Source organism: Borostomias antarcticus, assembly GCF_949987555.1.
Source record: "Borostomias antarcticus genome assembly, chromosome: 25".
Classification (NCBI taxonomy): domain Eukaryota; kingdom Metazoa; phylum Chordata; class Actinopteri; order Stomiiformes; family Stomiidae; genus Borostomias; species Borostomias antarcticus.
The window spans coordinates 735,902-757,500 of NC_140258.1; the positions used below are offsets into that span (position 1 = coordinate 735,902).

Below are 21,599 nucleotides of genomic sequence, written 5' to 3' on the forward strand. Positions count from 1 at the left end.
GACAAGAAACACGTGTATCTGAACATTTGTTTTAAATTGCGAAGAAAGAGTCATTCAGATATTAGGCTTTATTAAAAACAAGTTGCTTAACATGTGCGAATTCCATTTATTGAGAATGCATTACCAATGGGCAAGGACGAGATTAGAACCAGCTATGATTTAAAGGCAACTGACCTTACCCGTGCGGCCACTAACACTTCTGCTGCGCTAGCAAGGCACTGGCACGTTTGACACGTCGCTATGCAATTTCTGCACACATTACAAGACGTACGTACGTACGTACATCTATGATTTTACCAAACTGTCATGTGTAGTGTTGGTGTCGCATATGTGAGGCGCATCTAACCTGTAGTGTTGCCGTCACGCACACGATGCGCAATACGTGTAAACAACATGTGCACAGCGTCTGCGTGACAGGTACGTTACAGCTATGAGACGTCTGTCTCTCCTTTGTTTGTCAATGGAAATTATACACGTGCGTTTAGACGTTTGATGTCATCGCGTCTTCTTAAGTAGGCGCAAGTCAAGCGTTTCAGTATGGTGTGCTGGCACTAATCACACCCCATAGTGTGCATGCATGCGTGAGTGCGTGCGTGTGCCTGTGTGCATGCGCGTGCCTGTGCGTGCGTGAGTGTGTGTGTGCGCGTGTGGTATGCATGCGCACGCGCGCGTGTGTGTGCGTGTGGTGTGCATGGGTGCGCGCGCGTGTGTGCGTGTGGTGTGCATGGGTGCGCGTGTGTGTGTGTGCACATCTGTGCAGGTCTATTTTTTCAAGTGCATATACCTGTAGGCTGTCACTCTGAAGAAATCATCTAGGCTGAATGTTCTTCTCAGTAAATAAAACATGCCCCTCTCTCTCCTACTCTCTCCCTCTCTCTCTCTTTCCTCCAGGTGGGCTGGCAGTAAGCCTTGACAGAAGATGCGACAGGGGTGGTGTCTCTTCAGATGGCTGGGTACAGGCATGACGATCCTCTGTCTGCTCCACTGCTGCGGTGCCCAGAACACAGAAGGTACGGTACCCTCACCCTATCAGCAGCCCGCTGGCATCCCCACCACCAACCTGGGTCTATAACACTGTCCCCACCACTAACCTGGGTCTATAACACTGTCCCCACCACTAACCTGGGTCTATAACACTGTCCTCATCACTAACCTGGGTCTATAACACTGTCCCCACCACGAACCTGGGTCTATAACACTGTCCTCATCTATAACACTGTCCTCATCTATAACACTGTCCTCATCTATAACACTGTCCTCATCACTAACCTGGGTCTATAACACTGTCCTCATCACTAACCTGGGTCTATAACACTGTCCTCATCTATAACACTGTCCTCATCTATAACCTGGGTCTATAACACTGTCCTCATCTATAACACTGTCCTCATCTATAACACTGTCCTCATCACTAACATGGGTCTATAACACTGTCCTCATCACTAACCTGGGTCTATAACACTGTCCTCATCTATAACACTGTCCTCATCTATAACCTGGGTCTATAACACTGTCCTCATCTATAACTTGGGTCTATAACACTGTCCTCATCACTAACCTGGGTCTATTACACTGTCCTCATCTATAACCTGGGTCTATAACACTGTCCCCATCTATAACACTGTCCTCATCACTAACCTGGGTCTATAACACTGTCCTCATCACTAACATGGGTCTATAACACTGTCCTCATCTATAACCTGGGTCTATAACACTGTCCTCATCACTAACATGGGTCTATAACACTGTCCTCATCTATAACACTGTCCTCATCTATAACCTGGGTCTATAACACTGTCCTCATCTATAACTTGGGTCTATAACACTGTCCTCATCACTAACCTGGGTCTGTAAAACAGGCTTGTAAAATAGGAATGCTGTGTGTTGAATTTTTTTAAATTTCATTTTATTGTCCTACACTGATATTGTAAGGTTTTATACAGTGATGAAGTGGTAACATAAGCTATTTTAAAGACCTTGCTGAATGCCAAGTTCAGATGAAGTCAGTGTTCTGCATTTTACGAACTGTGTCTTTTCCAGATGTGTTTTTAGATAGAGGTGGTCATGCGTAAGGGGCCGTGATAGATTTGGTGAGATCTGACGATGAAGAAGCTGTAGCTCCGCCAATCGTTTAGTAAAGGTCCCGGTAGGAAAGCCGCTGGAAGGTCATGGGAAATCATTTGCATTAAATCCTTAGACGAGGGGTGGTAATAATCTCTGGCACGGGTATTAGAGACACCACAGGACGATGCTTAAGTAGAACAGCACTTACGGTAAAGTGTCCCGCCCCCACGGTAGCCCCTCCCCTCCTGCGCTGCATGGCGTCACTGCAGGGCGTCACTCAAAGACTTTGCTCTGCTCTGGATGAATGGCCTCGCTAAACGGTCCTCCGTGTAGCTTTTATGTCGGAAGTACTTCCTGGCCTTCATCGTGTCCACTTAGGTGTGTAGAGGGGAAACATTCTGTGACAGTGGTTGTTAGCAGGGACCTTCATAAAAGTGGAACATGACTTTATGAACTCTCAAATTCCATAGAACTTTGGATGACTTCGTCTCAGTGTGTACGAGGTTGTTCAAGAGAACCCTGAGGTGTTTATCTCTAAAGCAGCTATATCCATGGCTTTATAGTCGTTTGTCTGGCACAGAAACCGGCCCATTAACTCTGCTCAGTCACCTTCAGAGGAAGTTAATAAGGAATGTGATCGTGTCTTTTGTTTGCGATGAGAGCAGCTCACTGTGTGGGAGCTTATGTTTGAGTGAGCTGAAGCATTTGTATAAGCTGCATGTGTGTGCGTGTGCATGCATGCATGTGTGTCATGATTGTTGTCGGGATTTATATAATTGAAGAGGTTTAACAGTACCAGTAGTCTCCGTAATGGGTTTAATTATAGCCTTAACAAGTCCTGATGTTCATCAGACTGTTCTGTTACATACTAAATTGTGCTGTTTGGATTTATCCTTCATTAAACCACGATCTAGTTTCCAGAGTAATAATACACTATTCACGGGGACAACAAAACAAAACAAAACAAAACAAAACAAAACAAAACAAAACAAAACAAAACAAAACAAAACAAAACAAAACAAAACAAAACAAAACAGAGGAAGCAACTGCCCCGCCACTACACCCAGCCTCTCATCACACTCCCAGAGTCATCACACTCCCAGAGTAAGTCCATTGTAGTGAGAAAGTGGTTGGCAGGTTAAAATCAATCAAAGCTTTATTTGTATAGCGCATTTCATACATAGAGGCAACACAATGCGCTTTACAGAGATTAGGGGAGGTGGGCATAGGTCCCATCCCTACATATTCCAGAGGGAAGGTTCTCAGAGAGAGATCTGTATTTATCCTTCTCAGAGAGAGACCTGTGGTTGTCTTTCTCAGAGAGAGACCTGTGGTTCTCAGGTTCTCTCTCTGAGCACGGCTCTCCACTGTGCTGCCCTGCTGTGTAATAGAGGTCCCAGACCTCCGGTCATCTGTGTAATAGAGGTCCCAGACCACCGGTCATCTGTGTTATAGAGGTCCCAGACCACCGGTCATCTGTGTTATAGAGGTCCCAGACCACCGGTCATCTGTTTTATAGAGGTCCCAGACCTCCGGTCATCTGTGTTATAGAGGTCCCAGACCTCCGGTCATCTGTGTTATAGAGGTCCCAGACCACCGGTCATCTGTGTAATAGAGGTCCCAGACCACCGGTCATCTGTGTAATAGAGGTCCCAGACCACCGGTCATCTGTGTAATAGAGGTCCCAGACCACCGGTCATCTGTGTTATAGAGGTCCCAGACCTCCGGTCATCTGTGTTATAGAGGTCCCAGACCTCCGGTCATCTGTGTAATAGAGGTCCCAGACCTCCGGTCATCTGTGTTATAGAGGTCCCAGACCACCGGTCATCTGTGTTATAGAGGTCCCAGACCTCCGGCCATCTGTGTTATAGAGGTCCCAGACCACCGGTCATCTGTGTTATAGAGGTCCCAGACCTCCGGCCATCTGTGGAACATCTGGTATTGTGTTCAATATTAGTGGAGTAGCTGCGCTCAGAACCGGTGCAGGACCGCTACAAAACCTGATCAGAATAAGGGATGAGGGTCCGCACTCAAAACTACTTTAACTGCTGGAGCAACGCTTGAGCGCTGTGTGCATGCGTGCTGGAGCAAGTGGGGAAGCTATTTCGTTTCTAAAGACGTTTCTAAAGATCATATTACAGAGGCATGTGAAAAACCACAACAGGCCTACGCTCTATGTAAGCACAACTAGCGATTCATCAAGACAGATTGATGACAACAACAACCATTTCGCGGTAGAAAATAGATTTTTTAGAAGCTGCATTCTCAGTGCCCCGTCCGCCGCCATTACATGGATATACTGGCTCGCGCAGGATTTTAAATTTCTTCTACAGGCCTCCGAACTACAGCAAAGTTATCTCGGTGAGTGAAACGTCTTATAATATGCCCTAAATAAGGTCCAGGTTGTCAAAAACGAGCATTGTCCTTTAATATGCTCTTTATTTCACACACACACATATTTCCTTCTCTGTATATGTTAATGTAGTTAATTAAAAGATCTGCAGGGTGTCTGACGTATGAACGGTGTTACGACTTGATGTTATCAGCCCCGGTTATTAACTATCCACTGCATTAGGCTATATGAGATGTAAAATGTGTTAATCGTTTTTGATGATGAATTGTTTTGATGGCGTTTTGCATAGCCTATGTATCTGCAAATTAGCCTCATGTGAAAATGGGTTAATTGTAATTGATCTTCTGCAGGTGCGATACCAAGAGTACCTATAAAAGACTGAATGAGCACCTGTTGAGTAAACACTGAACAAGGCAGAGCCAACGCGTCTGTTGAGATCTGTGACGTGTGTATGAAATAAAGAGCATATTAAATCAAAACATCATTATTTATAAGGCAACAATATATTTACAACAATACATCATTATTTATAAGGCAATTCTTGGTCTTCTTCCTTCTTACCTCTGTGCCTCCATTTTACAAAAAACTACTGGGAAATACTCCTTAAGATCACATGACTTCTTGCTGCTGTCTGTTCCCAAAGTCAGAACAGAAAAGGAGAAAATGGCTTTTAGTTATTCGGGTCCTTCTGCCTGGAACATGCTACAAAATGATCTCAAACTTGAGGAGCAGGTCTCAGTAGATGTTTTTAAATCAACTATGAAGGTTTTAGAGGTAGATTTAAAAGTAGGCTATGTTCATGTTTTTAACTAGCGTATTGCCATATAGCCAAATCACCAAGTCACGTGTGTAAACTGTATTGCTGTTGCATCTCTGTGTTTCTGTTGTCTATTTTGCGTCTGTAACTCTGTGTTTGGATTGCACTGCTGCCTATCTTGGCCAGGTCTCTCTTGAAAAAGAGATTTTTAATCTCAATGGGACTTTTCCTGGTTAAATAAAGGCTAAATAAAATAAAAAATAAAATAAATAAAAGTAGTTTTGAGTGCGGACCCACATACGGTATTGTAGGCAGTAATTTGAGTGAGTGCGGATTTGGGTAATTACATAGAGAGCATGGAGGAAATAGAGCTGGTTGCATTGTTCACAGATGAAGCCTGATTGGCTCATAGAAAGGAGGCACACCTTTAAGGGGCGTTAAACACTCTGGAGATGGGGAGGAGGGTGTGTGTGTGTGTATGCATGAGTGTGTGTGTTTGTTCGTGTGTGTATGTCTGGGGGGGGGGGGGGGGGGTATTTGTCTGTGTGTGTGTGTCCAGTGTCAACTAGGGATGATCTTGATTAGAGGAGGGATTGTCCAGGCCCCTCCCCAGTCCCTGCTGCCTCTCATCCATGAATCTGTCTGTCTGAAAGTTAATTGGCAGTCTGCCCCACCACTCAATCGTTACAGTGGCTGTAGTCCAGTCCTCTCCTTTCACAAATCTTCTGCTGTTTCCTCATGTCCATGATGCTCCTTATACCTGGAGTACTCTACAACACCCTCTAAAGCTTGAGGTTCTTCCTTCAGTCAGTTAAAATCCTTGGCTCTTGTACTTCAACCTGTAATTGTTTTTAATTAGTATGATTATAATTATATTTATTATTATTAGTAGTATTGTTGTTGTTGTATATTGTATTTGTTCTGTTGTTATTTGTGTAACTATTTGTGATGACTATATTATTTGTGAACTCGTCAACACTGTAAATAAGGGAAACCTCAGTGCTTTACGAGTATAAATAAAGGTTTGAAATGAAATGAAAGTGTTTGCACATTGCTGTGCGGAAGTTTTTTTTGTTATAAGTCATGTCTCTCTCTCTCTCATCCTCTCTGATTGCATGCTATCTCTGACCCACTCTAATCACCCTCTTCATTCTGCCTCTCATCCACTCATCTCTGTCTGACAGCACAGCCAAACTATCACCCCGCTCCAAAATACCATCACACCCCACCTCCAAACTACCATCACACCCCACCTCCAAACTACCATCACACCCCACCTCCAAACTACCATCACACCCCACCTCCAAACTACCATCACACCCCACCTCCAAACTACCATCACACCCCACCTCCAAACTACCATCACACCCCACCTCCAAACTACCATCACACCCCACCTCCAAACTACCATCACACCCCACCTCCAAACTACCATCACACCCCACCTCCAAACTACCATCACACCCCACCTCCAAACTACCATCACACCCCACCTCCAAACTACCATCACACCCCACCTCCAAACTACCATCACACCCCACCTCCAAACTACCATCACACCCCACCTCCAAACTACCATCACACCCCACCTCCAAACTACCATCACACCCCACCTCCAAACTACTATCACACCCCACCTCCAAACTACCATCACACCCCACCTCCAAACTACCATCACACCCCACCTCCAAACTACCATCACACCCCACCTCCAAACTACCATCACACCCCACCTCCAAACTACCATCACACCCCACCTCCAAACTACCATCACACCCCCCCTCCAAACTACCATCACACCCCACCTCCAAACTACCATCACACCCCACCTCCAAACTACCATCACACCCCACCTCCAAACTACCATCACACCCCACCTCCAAACTACCATCACACCCCACCTCCAAACTACCATCACACCCCACCTCCAAACTACCATCACACCCCACCTCCAAACTACTATCTCCCCCCTCCGAATTACCATCACACCCCACCTCCAAACTACCATCACACCCCCCCTCCAAACTACCATCACACCCCACCTCCAAACTACTATCACACCCCACCTCCAAACTACCATCACACCCCACCTCCAAACTACCATCACACCCCACCTCCAAACTACCATCACACCCCACCTCCAAACTACCATCACACCCCACCTCCAAACTACCATCACACCCCATCTCCAAACTACCATCACACCCCCCCTCCAAACTACCATCACACCCCACCTCCAAATTACCATCACACCCCACCTCCAAGTCTATGGATATCATGCGTTTTTTAGCTCAATGATATCATGGCGGAGGTGAGAAAACCGAAGCGAAACATCACAGAGGAAGCCAGAAAAAGAAAAAGACAATCTGATAACTTTACGACAGTGCACGTACTCGCAGTTCAGAGAAAACCGGAGAAAACGCTATGTATTGCTTTAAATCAGAAATATTGCCAAATATGCGCTTTTGCTTTTGGAAATCCTCCGCCACCATCTTGTGTAACCAACTCGAGCAGCGCTTGCAACTCGAGACTTTCACTTGCAAACGTTCTTTGCACACTATTTTAAACTTTATTCAGCATGACGTTTGTTTTCACACCAAACGTTTACAAACATAAGCGAACAGTCTGGAAAGGTAGGCTAGTTTGGTGAACTAGACGCTGGACTGAGGGATACGTATTCCAGAGCTCTTTCATTTCATCTGGATCGGTACATGGATCACCCGATCCGTGAACCACATCCGGATCGGAGCCCCATCCCGATCCGGCATCGGATCGGTCCCATCTCTAACACACACCTCTCTCGCTTTCTCTATTTTTTTCTCTCTCACACACGAACACACACACCTCACTGTCTCTCTAGTCTCTTAGCCAGTGTAACAATTGTGCAGAGGTTAAAGTGTTGAGAGCATTATAGCATTCTATCACACTCTGGCCTCCCTCTTTGTTCCTTCTTTCATGTCTTGAAATGATGTGTTTTTCCATTTGGCTTGAGAGCTTGCTACTGTTGATGTGATGGATCGAGGAGCTCTCTGAGACTGCTGGACCTAGGATATGACCTCAGGGAGCTGTTACTTTCCTGGAACAGATTGTGCTCAACTCGTGGTTTCACAGTCTGTCTTTGCTCCGACCTGTGTCGGAGTGTGGCTGGGGTTTTATTAGGGGCGTTTAGCATTGCACCATCCACGCAGAGTTGGTTCTGAGCTATTTTGGGGGATATAGACAGACCTCTCGCCTCTTTCTCTCATTCTCTTCTGTGACCTCCCTGACAAGGGTGCGACGCTGGCCAGACGCCCTCGGTCTGCATCCCTCCCTCAGGCCATCAGCTGGCCCCGTCCCAGCAGGGGGCCCCACAGTGCTCCACACACACAAACAACCAACACACACCACCGGGTCCCCATGTGTGCAGCCTCCCTGTCGGGTGGCCTTGTCAGGGTCACCACTATATAGTAACCTTTGACCCTGAGAGTGTACACTAGAGGCTGGTGGCCCTGTCTGGGTCTTTCCCCTGGAGCTGGTGCTATCCAGTAGGCGGCGGTAGCTTCCCTGGTCCTGGTGCGGGAGGGAGAAGACGTCCGCAGACTCACCCAGACCTGAGGCTTGTTATTGATATGAAGGTCATGAGCAATTACGGCTTCATCTGGAGCTATTAAAGCGTTAATGAAATGATGGAGCTCGGGCCAAGATGAGACAGAGACCTCCGTCTTGAGAGAGAAGTGGTTCAGCATGTCTCCGGTCTTTCCATCTGTCTGAATCTCAGAGGGTCTTTTCACAGCAGGGACAGCAAGTGACTGACCATTTCTAGACCAACTTGCTTGGAAAATATATCTATAGTAAACTTAATTGGAAATTACATTTGTAGTCCAGGCATTTTATGAGACAAAAGGGGTCAATATGGAAAAAATTGCAACAGAAATTATTTCAACTGTTTAAGTCTCATACATATTTTCTTTATAACATATCAAAAGTCCCCCAAAATCCCTGTGGTGGAACGTAATGAAAAATGCTGATGAAGGTGTGACAAATATCACAATTTCCAATTTTCGCCTAGTAAAAAAAATTATATGCATGTTTTCTTGTCTGATGTCCACACAACACTGTCCCCAATCAACCAGAAACTATATAGGATGCATCACAGTGCATATTCGGAAATATATTTTTAATGCTATTGGCATTTGGTGAAGAGAAAAGGGGTGAATCTCACACATATTGCAACAGAAAATCTGACGTGTATTAATCAAATAGCTCAAGAGTCTAGAACCCTGGAGAACAGTCTACAGCCCTGTAGAGAACAGTAGAACCCTGGAGAACAGTCTACAGCCCTGTAGAGAACAGTAGAACCCTGGAGAGGACAGTCTACAACCCTGGAGAACAGTCTACAGCCCTGTAGAGAACAGTAGAACCCTGGAGAGGACAGTCTACAACCCTGGAGAACGGTCTACAGCCCTGTAGAGAACAGTAGAACCCTGGAGAACAGTCTACATCCCTGTAGAGAACAGTAGAACCCTGGAGAGGACAGTCTACAACCCTGGAGAACAGTCTACAGCCCTGTAGAGAACAGTAGAACCCTGGAGAGGACAGTCTACAACCCTGTAGAGAACAGTAGAACCCTGAAGAGGACAGTCTACAACCCTGGATACTTTTTTTTCTTTTCCCCCCAATATTTTTCCATATTGACCCCTTTTGTCTCATAAAATGCCTGGACTTTATGTGCATAGGCGTCAATGGGAAATGATGGCATCATCTATTTGAGCATTTTCAATACTTTCCACCACTGGGTTTTTGGGGGACTTTTGATATGTTATAAAGAACATATTTATGAGACAAAAACAGTTGAAACCATTTCTGTTGCAATTTGTTCAAGGTTATGTCATACAATGCCTGGTGACCATTAAAAGGTAGTCAGCTCTGTTGGCCTGACTAGGATTAATCCTATTTCACAGCTTTGATGACATAACTTTTCTTTTTTTCCCCCTAACTGTTGAAAATAATGTCTGCTGGTCATCTTTTTTGAGAAGAAAACAAATGAATTAAACATAATTTTAATTGGAGCTTAGTTGCTTGAGGAGGTAACAGATTGATTAGAGCTGTTGAACCCCAAGGTTCCAATTAGAATCTCAGGATTAGGCTGCTCCAAAGCTGGAGCGCCCTGATTACCAATTACTGATGGAATGTTTTTTTCTCTCTCTGCCGTCCACTAGCACACACTCTGCTGAGAATACGGAGGTACCATATCATGTCCCTGGATATGGGCAGAGCAGAGCGTGGTTAGTGTTTCATGAGGAGTAGAGACCGCGAGCACAGTCAGCCAGGCTAATGGAGAACCCAAACCTTCCATCAGGAGACGCCGGCTAGTGGAGAACCCAAACCTTCCATCAGGAGACGTCGGCTAGTGGAGAACCCAAACCCTTCTTCAGGAGACGCCGGCTAGTTGAGAACCCAAACCTTCCATCAGGAGACGCTGGCTAGTTGAGAACCCAAACCCTTCTTCAGGAGACGCCGGCTAGTTGAGAACCCAAACCTTCCATCAGGAGACGCTGGCTAGTGGAGAACCCAAACCTTCCATCAGGAGATGTTGCTTCACCAGTAGCTTTCCCTCTAGCAGATATCCTATTCATTAACCTACAGTAGTTGTTCCTGTAGGCTATTGGGCCTGTGCTCTTTAATGACAGGTCCTAACAATCAGAGCCGGCCCTGACCTCCCTGGGGCCCTCAGCAAAGTTCTGCTAAGGGGCCCTACTACCTGACCCGTGAGACATGTAAACCTTTTTCTATTGACACCCCAGTGCTACAATTGAGTCTCTCCCCCCCGAACTGCTTGTACAGTAGCTGATGCTGGCTGTACACCTCTGTTTGTGCTAGTGCTAGTACTGGTTGAGGCTGCCTGTACTTCACCTAGGTCTGTGTTAGTAGTTCCCGAAGCTGGCTGTACTGGGCCTGTAGTATCTGTAGTAGCTGGTTGTACTGGGCCTGTGGTATCTGTAGTAGCTGGCTGTACTGGGCCTGTGGTATCTGTAGTAGCTAGCTGTACTGGGCCTGTGGTATCTGTAGTAGCTAGCTGTACTGGGCCTGTGGTATCTGTAGTAGCTGGCTGTACTGGGCCTGTAGTATCTGTAGTAGCTGGCTGTACTGGGCCTGTGGTATCTGTAGTAGCTGGTTGTACTGGGCCTGTAGTATCTGTAGTAGCTGGCTGTACTGGGCCTGTAGTATCTGTAGTAGCTGGCTGTACTGGGCCTGTGGTATCTGTAGTAGTTGGCTGTACTGGGCCTGTGGTAGTACTGGCTGTACTGGGCCTGTGGTATCTGTAGTAGCTGGTTGTACTGGGCCTGTAGTATCTGTAGTAGCTGGTTGTACTGGGCCTGTAGTATCTGTAGTAGCTGGTTGTACTGGGCCTGTGGTATCTGTAGTAGCTGGCTGTATTGGGCCTGTGGTATCTGTAGTAGCTGGCTGTACTGGGCCTGTAGTATCTGTAGTAGCTGGTTGTACTGGGCCTGTGGTAGTACTGGCTGACGCTGGATGTGGATCAAGTGAGCTTGTACTAGCTGATGATCCAGCATCTCCTTTAGTTTTACGTACAAACTTCAGCATAGCACCTGTAAATTATAGGTAACAATGCTATTATTAATTTCATCAGCTGCAATATGGATAGGCCTATCCCTAGTGAAAAACGATTACACAAGTACACTTAATACATGTACTTCAACGTAGCTAGCTAGCTAATGGTGCGTTCGTTTATAACTGGGAGGTGGCAAATTGCGACTTGCTACTAGGAATGATTAAATAAAACACTGCATGAACTCACACTTCCTCGTCGCAAATTCGGATATGTTTCACAGCCCCCAGTTGCTCGAATGCACTAGATATAACTAGGTAACTGTGATATAATGGTATATAGATATAACTAGGTAGCTGTGATATAATGGTATATAGATATAACTAGGTAACTGTGATATAATGGTATATAGATATAACTAGGTAACTGTGATATAATGGTATATAGATATAACTAGGTAACTGTGATATAATGGTATATAGATATAACTAGGTAACTGTGATATAATGGTATATAGATATAACTAGGTAGCTGTGATATAATGGTATATAGATATAACTAGGTAACTGATATAATGGTATATAGCTCGAATGCACACAGGTCGGAGGTAGGTATTTTGCCACTTGCCACCTCCAACCACAAACGAACGCACCATTACATTATCTAGCCAACACATTTGGCCACACAGCGTAAATATTTGTGGAACAGATCGGGTAACGTTAGCTATTACCGCAACACATTTCCGAACTGCAGTTTATAAACAGCTTTGCACGTTGTTGCATGTCTCAAACCGTACATAATACATTTCCCTGTCACATTTGTCAGGCACAAAGTCACAGACGCAGAAGAGATGCGCTGCTGAGCCCAAGTGTTGGTTAGCAAGACAGACAGACAAGGATGCGCTGAAAGCTAACAAGCAACTCAACGTTAACTTTAGCCACTGTTATTAGCTGACATCAAACTTGGAGAAGAGATAACACAGGTTTACCTGATTGCTGTTCCCGCAATTCAGTCTCATGCTTTTTTTCCTCTTTTCATTGGCCGAATTGTAGCTCCGCTTCATCTTCTTCTCTATGCTTTAACTGATTGACACCTGCTTTGGCACGAGAGGAGGGGAAGGCGGGGCCTTACGTAATTTGCGGGGCCCTACGCAACTTGCGTAGTGAGCGTATAGGGAGGGCCAGTTCTGCTAACAATCAGGGACCTGATATTGAGGTGCATTCGTTCAGCATGTTTCTATTGGTCGCATGTTCCGTCCGGGGCTGGGAGAGCCAGTCCTTTGCCTCTCCACTCCTCCTACCTCTCCCTGCTCTACTTCAACACAATGTTGTTGATCCCAATTAAGGCCCAATCCCGATACCCCCCCTTAGCCCTAGCCCCTAGTTTTGGAGTCCCTTCAACTGGGTAGTGGCCCTTCAGAACGGAGCCACAAGGGATGGGGTTGAAATCTTTACCTAAGAAATGGGACACCACTTGCTATGTCTTCAGTCATCATTTTATTAGTTGACTGATTTTCTGTGGAGTCCCTGGGATGTTACAGTATGATTACTATTGTTATAGTGACAAATCTGACTAAATTTCAGGACAGAACAAGACAGATTAATCAATTGAACAGCCAGGAAGCATGTTTACACATCGGCTGTTAACGTTAGTCCTGCCCATAGAAATGCACAGATATCAGATGAGCAGAGAAGTGTACATTTTTTTACTGGATTATTTTTTGTACTTCATGAACGGGACATGGAATCAACTGTCACTCAAAAATGGTTGTTTACACAAAGCTCTATTGATTACATTAGATTCAACATTGCACAGTAGCCTACTGCAACATCAAAATGCTAACAATGAAATGCAGTTGACATCGTGGATAGCGATTTTTTTCTGAAATTCATGTCATAACAATCCAATGACATGTTCCTTTGCATCTACTTTAAACTAAGCTATTCCACAGATTTTACAATTTTTGAATATTAATTTGCAAAGATATTGGGCTTCTTTCCCATGTTTTTTCACAGCACCAGCAGCTATGTTTCATATCACTTCTTTTTTTTTTTCTTTAGAAATGAAATAGCTTCCCCACTTGCTCCAGCACACATGCGCACAGCGCGCAAGCGTTGCTCCAGCACGCTGTGCGCATGCGTGCTGGAGCAAGTGAGGAAGCTATTTCGTTTCTAAAGACGTTTCTAAAGATCATATTACAGAGGCATGTGAAAAACCACAACAGGCCTACGCTCTATGTAAGCACAATTAGCGATTCATAAAGACAGATTGATGAAAACAACAGTTTCGCGGCAGAAAATATATTTTTTAGAAGCTGCATTCTCAGTGCCCCATTGCATGGATATACTTGGCTCGCACTGGATTAAAAATGTCTTCTTCAGGCCTCCAAATTACACCAAAGTTATCTCGGTGAGTGAATCGTCTTATAATATGCCGTAAATAAGGTCCAGGTTGTCAAAAACGAGCATTCTCCTTTAAGCTAGCTAACGTTAGCTAGCTAAACAGCTTTTGTGTACCACCATTGCCCACAGACCATGCTCAAAAATTGCTAGCTAACGCACACCGGAAGCGTCAGCGTCAACGTGACTGTTCACACCAGCAGCGTCACATAGCGAATCTCCGCGGCCGGCTCACGCGGCGGATAGTTTACGCTTCTGGGGCCTCATTTATAAACGTTGCGTAAGTACAAAAGCGTGCGTTACCCATGCTGAGCAACTTTCTAAGCAACTTTCGGTATTTATAAAAAACGAGCTGAGCGATAAGTTGGCGGAAGGTGTGCGTAACTCTACGCACACTCCGACCCTCCCGTAACTACGATAAGCACGTTTCTGGAGAAACCGGAAAACGCGACTCCGATGGCAGAAGGATGAAAGTCTGCGAAACGCATGACATATTGAATAATAAATACATTGGTCACTGCAAGAAACCCTCCAATGTGTCACACAGTTTAAACGGAATCAATCGCCACCGTAGCCTAATCACTAAATAATGTCTATGCTTTGGATGTGTCTGTGAATTGACCCATTTGTGTCATAATATAATGTTATGATGTAGGCCTTTTCATTTATAGGCTATCCCGTGAAGCATCACGGGCAGTAGCCTATGAATAAAAGCCACATTACGTTGATAACTCAACACAACTAGAGCCTATAGGCTTATCATAGTAATGATTCCGTATGTCGATGGCCTACAACTATAATAAGGCCTATACCGCACCAAACAAATGTTGCATTCAAGGAGTAGTAAAGGGAAAATGCAAGTTTAGCCCTGTTTTAAGGTTACTTATGATCATATACAATGGTTCAGATCAAAACGTTGCAGAATGCCAACACATTGAGAATTAATCTACCGCTTTGCTGAGGCGGCTGCTGCCGCTCGCTCCGTGTGTATGGTGAGATTATATGTATAATAATAATCATCATCATAATAATAGGAAGGAACAAGTAGTCGACTAGTCGCTTGAAATGAGGACTTCTAGTTGAGCAGGAAAATCTTTAGTCAGGGGCAGGCCTAATATATATATATATATATCAGAGGAGGCTCGTCCATTGAGGTAGAGGAGGACAGTCCTCAGTTTTTAGAGAGAAGAGAGGGATTCAAATATAAATATGTGCATTTATTTATATTTTTAACAGTGACATCTATAACATGAAGCTGGAGGACCCATATCTATCTATGGAAGGGAGGAATTCCTCCCTTGGGCGTGTCCCTTAGGGGTCTATCAATGTGATGCAATTTTTTCATGCTAATTTGTGATTGGTCAAAACACTGAAAAATTACCACAAGGGAGGACAGTACTCTGAACAGGATTTAATGATTGACATTTCATTCCAATCACATTTCAGATTCTAGATTTACCACAGTGAAGGCCAATTGAGTCGGCGTTGATGTCTGTGTTTCTCTTCCCTGTGCCATTGGAGACTTTTTGTGTGTTCGTAGCTCCATAATATAATACATCCGAAAGTGTTATGGGACATATTATACATCAAACTGTTCGTCTATTTGTCTTGATTCTAGCCATCTAAGGGTGTGTTCACACCTACACATTTGATCCGTTTGGAATCGGACTATCGGAACAAAAAAGTTTGCTCTGCTTCGTTTGGAGAGGTGTGAACGCATATTCGAACTCGGTCCCCGGATCAAACAACCGAACCATGGTCCGCCTAAAAAGCAAGGACTCGGTCGACTTCGAAAGGGACCATGCTTCGGTTCGCTTTTGGTGTGAACGGGCATCGGACTATCCGTAGGACCCAAACAAAGAGCTCGTCTCCTGTGTGATAGGTACACGGAGAAGGTCTCGTCGGCATCCATCAGGGCTCGTATTCTGTGTCGGTACCAACTCCTACGACTCCTTTGCATTGAAAAAATCAGCGCGCCTTCATTGTTTACACGCATCCAGATTTGGTCATGCTCATATTGGGTCACCGTTGTTATTTGGCCAGAGCACCAAATAATCACAAGTAGCGCCAGTATGGCAAATGCAATGCGCTGTTGCAGCTCCGTTGTAACAGTGATTGCTCTAATTACATGCCGTTAATGACAGATTTTCCCTCAGAATTTTTCTAGCCAATAGATGAGCAACCTGTATGACCGCCACATTTGTTTACATGTGTTGGTTCGATTACACAAATGACCTTGTGAATGCGAACCAGACCAAAAAAAAATGCAACAATGTTTCAACTTCACTCATTTGGTCTGGTCCTTGGTTCGGACTTTCTGGTGTGATCGCAACCTAAATATCTAAGCTGACATAAATACTTTTTGAGCTAGAGCCGTCTGAACACGACAGTTCCACTGGCTGGCTATAGCCGGTAACGTTAGCTACGAGGTGCACGTCAGGCTACGGCATAGGCAGGCGCGCAGATTGGCTGGAGGCGCAAACGGTCGTCAACTCGTCCAAAACATTTCTAGAGACTGGGTCGCAACACCGGATTGGAGAAATGCACTGAACAGCCTGGCTCCTGCTTGCGTGAGAATTGATCGCTTTGCGGTTCTTATTCCTCATCCAGTGATGGATGGGTGGATGGAAAACTTTCAACTTAATGTTCATATTGTTCTGGTAATTGTAGGCTATAGCAACATAAGAGTAGCAGCTTTGACAGCAACCCAAATGAGCTAATCCCATAGATGTACCATTGCTAGCTAGCCTTGAGCGAACTGTTGGATACTGCATTTGCTGTGCAACGTATTCCATTGTCCAGTTGTCAAATCTATTTGCCAACAATGTTTGAGAGCCAGCACACCTCAGTGTCCCCTAATCAAAAACATTTTTGTATATATCACCTAACCTCTCCAGCACCTCACCAATATCAATTATTTTCTCTCTTTAGAGAAGAGTACAATCCATTACAACAACTATTGCTTACAATGTTTTATTGTTGTTTTGTATGAATATGATAAATAAATGCTGCATGTAGTTGAAGGAAGTGTTATTTAGTTTTTCATATGCTAAAAAAGACTGTAAATCCACATTTTAAAGCTGATTTTTCACTGACTGAAGGAAAGTGCCCCCCCGGCACCCATGGGCTGTTCACCTCTCTTCCTCCTGTCCTCCTCAGTTTTTTGAGTCACCAGCCACCACTGAGATATATATATATATAAACATATGTTACGGTCAATGTGAGAAAACGGGGAATGTGAGCTTTTCCCGGTTATTGCGCACATTCCCCGACCTCGCGGGGAATGTAGGAGAAACATGTGCGTTTCTCACATCTCCCGGGTAATGTGCACATTCCCCGACCTTGCGGTAAATCTAGGAAAGCGCAATCGTATGCAAAACTTCTGCGCAGCCGGGTGGTGGGAGAGGGCTTATGTGACGCCTCGGAGGATGTGCACCATGGATGTATTAATAGAACTGTATACAGCCACTCCATTCACTGACCGCTATCAACAATGAAGCCCTATTGAACCGCGCCATCTTGGCAAATTTGTAGTCATTTGACCATTTCCGGTGACTTTTGTACTTGCGCAGTTGTGCTTTTCTGGCCTTCCGTTGACTTTTGTACTTGCGCAGTTGTACTTCTGTCCTACGCGCGTCCACGTCCACGGTCAACATTGTCACCGCTTCTAGCTATCGAATGGCCGACTGGTGTAAGATGGATAGCCTAACGTTAGAGAGATAAATGTAGTCTATGGTTATGTTAATAAAGCTAACAATGATGTTGTAACATGCATGCAGCACTGCCGATCTGATCTGAACGATTGATTCATTATTACCATGGATCGGTATTGGGATTGATCAAGGGCGAATGTGAAATAGCAGCCATGAACTCAGCAGGTTATCCGAGATGCGGTAGCAGCGGCCACAGCTCCTGCTGGCGGGGAGTGAAGCTTTTCAACTCGCCGGTCACTGACTCCCTGGAGGAATTTAGCCTGGCTGCAATAACGTTATCGCGAACGGAATGAATACCATCTACTAGCAAACAAAACATGTTCAGTTATATTTAACCTGTTAAAACTAAGATGCCTGGATGAAAAAATAATTTCTCCAATGGATATATTTGACAAAAACAGGTTAATATGCAAGCCGGTTTTCATTGCTAAATCAAAGCGGGGAGAGCCGGGAACGTGCGTCTACATTTCACATAAAGGTGAACCTTTTCGTGGACGCGCGTCGGACAGAAAAGCTCAACTGCGCAAGTACAAAAGTCACCGGAAATAGCCAAATGACTACAAATCTAGCCAAGATGGCGCGGTTCAATAGGCCTTCACCTTAGATTTCGAATCCTGGGGGCTTGATGTGCACCATAAGAGGCACCCACGGTAGTTGGGCTAACGTTACTGGCGCACACCTGTGAGAGATTTTTCATCATTTCGTCTGTCTTTCGGCTAGCTAACGTGTAGGGTTCCTTTGGAGGTTCCCACCTTCCTGTTGTTGCAATGTTCCTTTTGCGTTTGTTAACTTGATCACCAGTGTAGGCCTATCCTCCTAATACTACTTACACTGTGTGCAGCGTAGGCTATATTACTGTTCAAGGTAGACCACAGACTGTTATTAACTGTAGGGGAGGACCGGGACGAATGAAACACTTTTTGGTTTGATCAGATTTACACAGAAATTCATAAAGATGGAAATTACATTTTTTGATGACAAACACCTTGTACATGTCCTTTACTAACCTATTAGTTGTAAGTTTCGTTCTGTGGTGTAACAGTTCAATTCAAGACGGCCGAGAACAGAAGATGTGCATTGTTTCTCTTGTCCCTGCCGTGCGGGGGGAGTGAAACAGATGAGTGGGACGAGTGAAAGTGAGATTGTTTTGCTTGTGTTGCGTAGCCTCGCGGCTTGTAGGCTAATTATCTTAACTTTCAACACATGTATAATTAGACCCAATTTAATGTTTCCATTAATGCAATTGATGCTATCTATTCGAAAACCATGGGCAAAATGTCAAGCGCCTCTGGTTCTAAGCGCACGAGCCCTCTCCCACCACCCGGCTGCGCAGAAGTTTTGCATACGGTTGGACTTTGCTAGATTTACCGCAAGGTCGGGAATTGTAAGCATTTCCCGGTTAATGTGCACAATCCCCGACCTTGCGGGAGATGTGAGAAATACTAACCAATTTCTCAAGGTCGGGGAATGTGCACATTACCCGGGAGATGTGAGAAACGCACATGTTTCTCCTACATTCCCCGCGAGGTCGGGGAATGTGCGCAATAACCGGGAAAAGCTCACATTCCCCGTTTTCTCACATTGACCGTAACATATGTTATATACTCCTCAAAATTGTTTGGAAACATTATTTAGGTGGATTATTTCTCCCCTTTAATAATACCAGTTGGTTTTGTATTTTAGCCTGATTAGTCACCTTTCGAAAGAGGTTGGATCCTGCATTCATGGAATTATTACTGTGGGAGAGTGACTCATCTGATCCACCAGGCCACTCAAAACAAGAGGGAATACCAACACAAGAATATTCAACTATTTTTCAGGAGTTTATATATATATATATATATATATATATATATATATATACATACAGTTTATATATATATTACCTGGAGGAAATAAATAAATGCACTAATGATGAGATCCTGTCCTGGGAATACCCTTCCAGTTTAATCACTAATTACCATACACACCTGTGCTATAGCAGCCCTAATTAATATTAGATCATTATGGCTCCCTCTGGATGGGTTTACTGATTAACGTGCATGTTTCACTCTCCGCGCTGATGAAACCCTGGTGGCCTGCATGCTTGATGAGAACACTAGCCACTGCCTCGCACCTAGCAACAGGTGTTGTGCTGCGTGACAGCCGGCGGGTGGGGGTAACCTTAGAGGGAGGGGCCTGGCGACGCCGTGCTGGTGTCGGTGTCTGGTTCCGCTGTCCCTCTCTAATGACAGGTTCGGCGGGAAGGGGACACCTGTGTTTCTAGACATGCCGTAGATAGGGGGACATTTGATGCTAAATGACTCATTGTTAGTGTGTGTGTGTGTGTGTGTGTGTGTGTGTGTGTGCGTGTGTGCGTGCGTGTGCGCGCGTATGTGTGTGTGTGCCACTCTAATCCTGTATCATCCTGTATACTGTTTCATTTTGGGTACAACTCTGCCTGTGGTAAAATGTGATGTTAATGAGATGTAGATGTTAATGAGGTGTAGAATACCTTGTTTATGTCTTACTCACAAGATGATGAATGTCATAATGTTGTTGTTTTGTGATGGAGTTACTGGAATGATGAATGTCATAATGTTGTTGTTTTGTTGTTGTTTTGTGATGGAGTTACTGGGATGATGAATGTCATATGTTCCTGTTTTGTTGTTGTCGTTGTTTTGTGATGGAGTTACTGGGATGATGAATGTCATATGTTCCTGTTTTGTTGTTGTTGTTGTTTTGTGATGGAGTTACTGGGATGGTGATCTCCACAGCAGCCCCCAGAGAAGAGAGATCAGACTGCCATGTTTGTAAAGCTGTTCACAGTTCACTAATGCTTCCTCCTCTTCCCTCTTCCTCCTCTCCCTCCCTCTCCTCCTGCTCTCCATCTCCTCCTCCTCCTCCTCCTCTCCCTCTCCTGCTCTCTCCTGCCCTCACGGTTCTAATGTTTTTTTTGTCCTCCTCTCTTCTAACATCAAATCTTTCTCCAAAGCAACACTTTTCATGCTTTTCTTCCATGCTTTCTTTTCTGCTTCCCGCTGGCGCCACTAACTCTGACCCCTCCGTCAGACTGGCAGTATGAGGGTAAGAGGCTCTACCTCTCCTTTTCATCCCTCCTTCCTCTCTGTCAATCTCTCTCTCCATCTCCTCCTCTTATACAGTACACACACACACACACAACCTTCACTCAGTCATCGTGTGTGTGTATCCGCCTCTCTCTGGTGTAGTGCTGCCTGCCAAGATGTCATAACCTGTGTCTTTGTGTCCTGGTAACCCCCCCCCCCCCCCTCCCCCCATGTCTGTGGTGTCCACGTCATAACCAGCCGGTCAGATGGTCATCCTTCCAGTCCTTCTGTCATCCAATGTCCTTCTCCAATTGTTGGTGGCACCGTGTCAATGTCATTCATAACAGCCATGACATAACATAACATAGCAAAACATTAATTATACAACGGTTAGTTCTGGTTCTTGATTCTGATTGGCTGGAAGCCGTGTTAAATACTTTGTATTCTACAATGGAGAGTTTGGATACTTGATTCTGATTGGCTAGCAGAATCAAGTATCCCACGGCTGCGACCGCATAACAATTAGTAGTAATGCGCCGTCAATCTCATTGACGAGGCCATTGATAAAATCAAGCGGTAGGCTATGCTTTGCGTAGCAACCACTCGCAGCAACCTCACCTTTTTCGTATCCTATTACAAAAACGGTCCGACTCCAACACTTCCACACCCCTACCAGCAAAAACGAGTTCTCTGGAGAACTGTTTTAATAACTGCAC

The 21,599-nt window shown here is 44.9% G+C and overlaps 1 protein-coding gene across 1 annotated transcript in view; it reads left to right on the plus strand.

The window, feature by feature from the left end:
- Positions 1 to 919: 919 nt before the first annotated feature.
- Positions 920 to 21,599, plus strand: part of LOC311325894 (protocadherin-15-like) — a gene marked incomplete at both ends in the record, with an annotated part of 380,555 nt that continues 359,875 nt past the window's right edge. Inside the window, 2 exons of the mRNA XM_084458712.1 lie at positions 920 to 1,010; positions 20,888 to 20,902. Coding sequence (XP_084314838.1) covers positions 920 to 1,010; positions 20,888 to 20,902 — 106 coding nt within the window. The remainder of the gene's footprint in view (positions 1,011 to 20,887; positions 20,903 to 21,599) is intronic.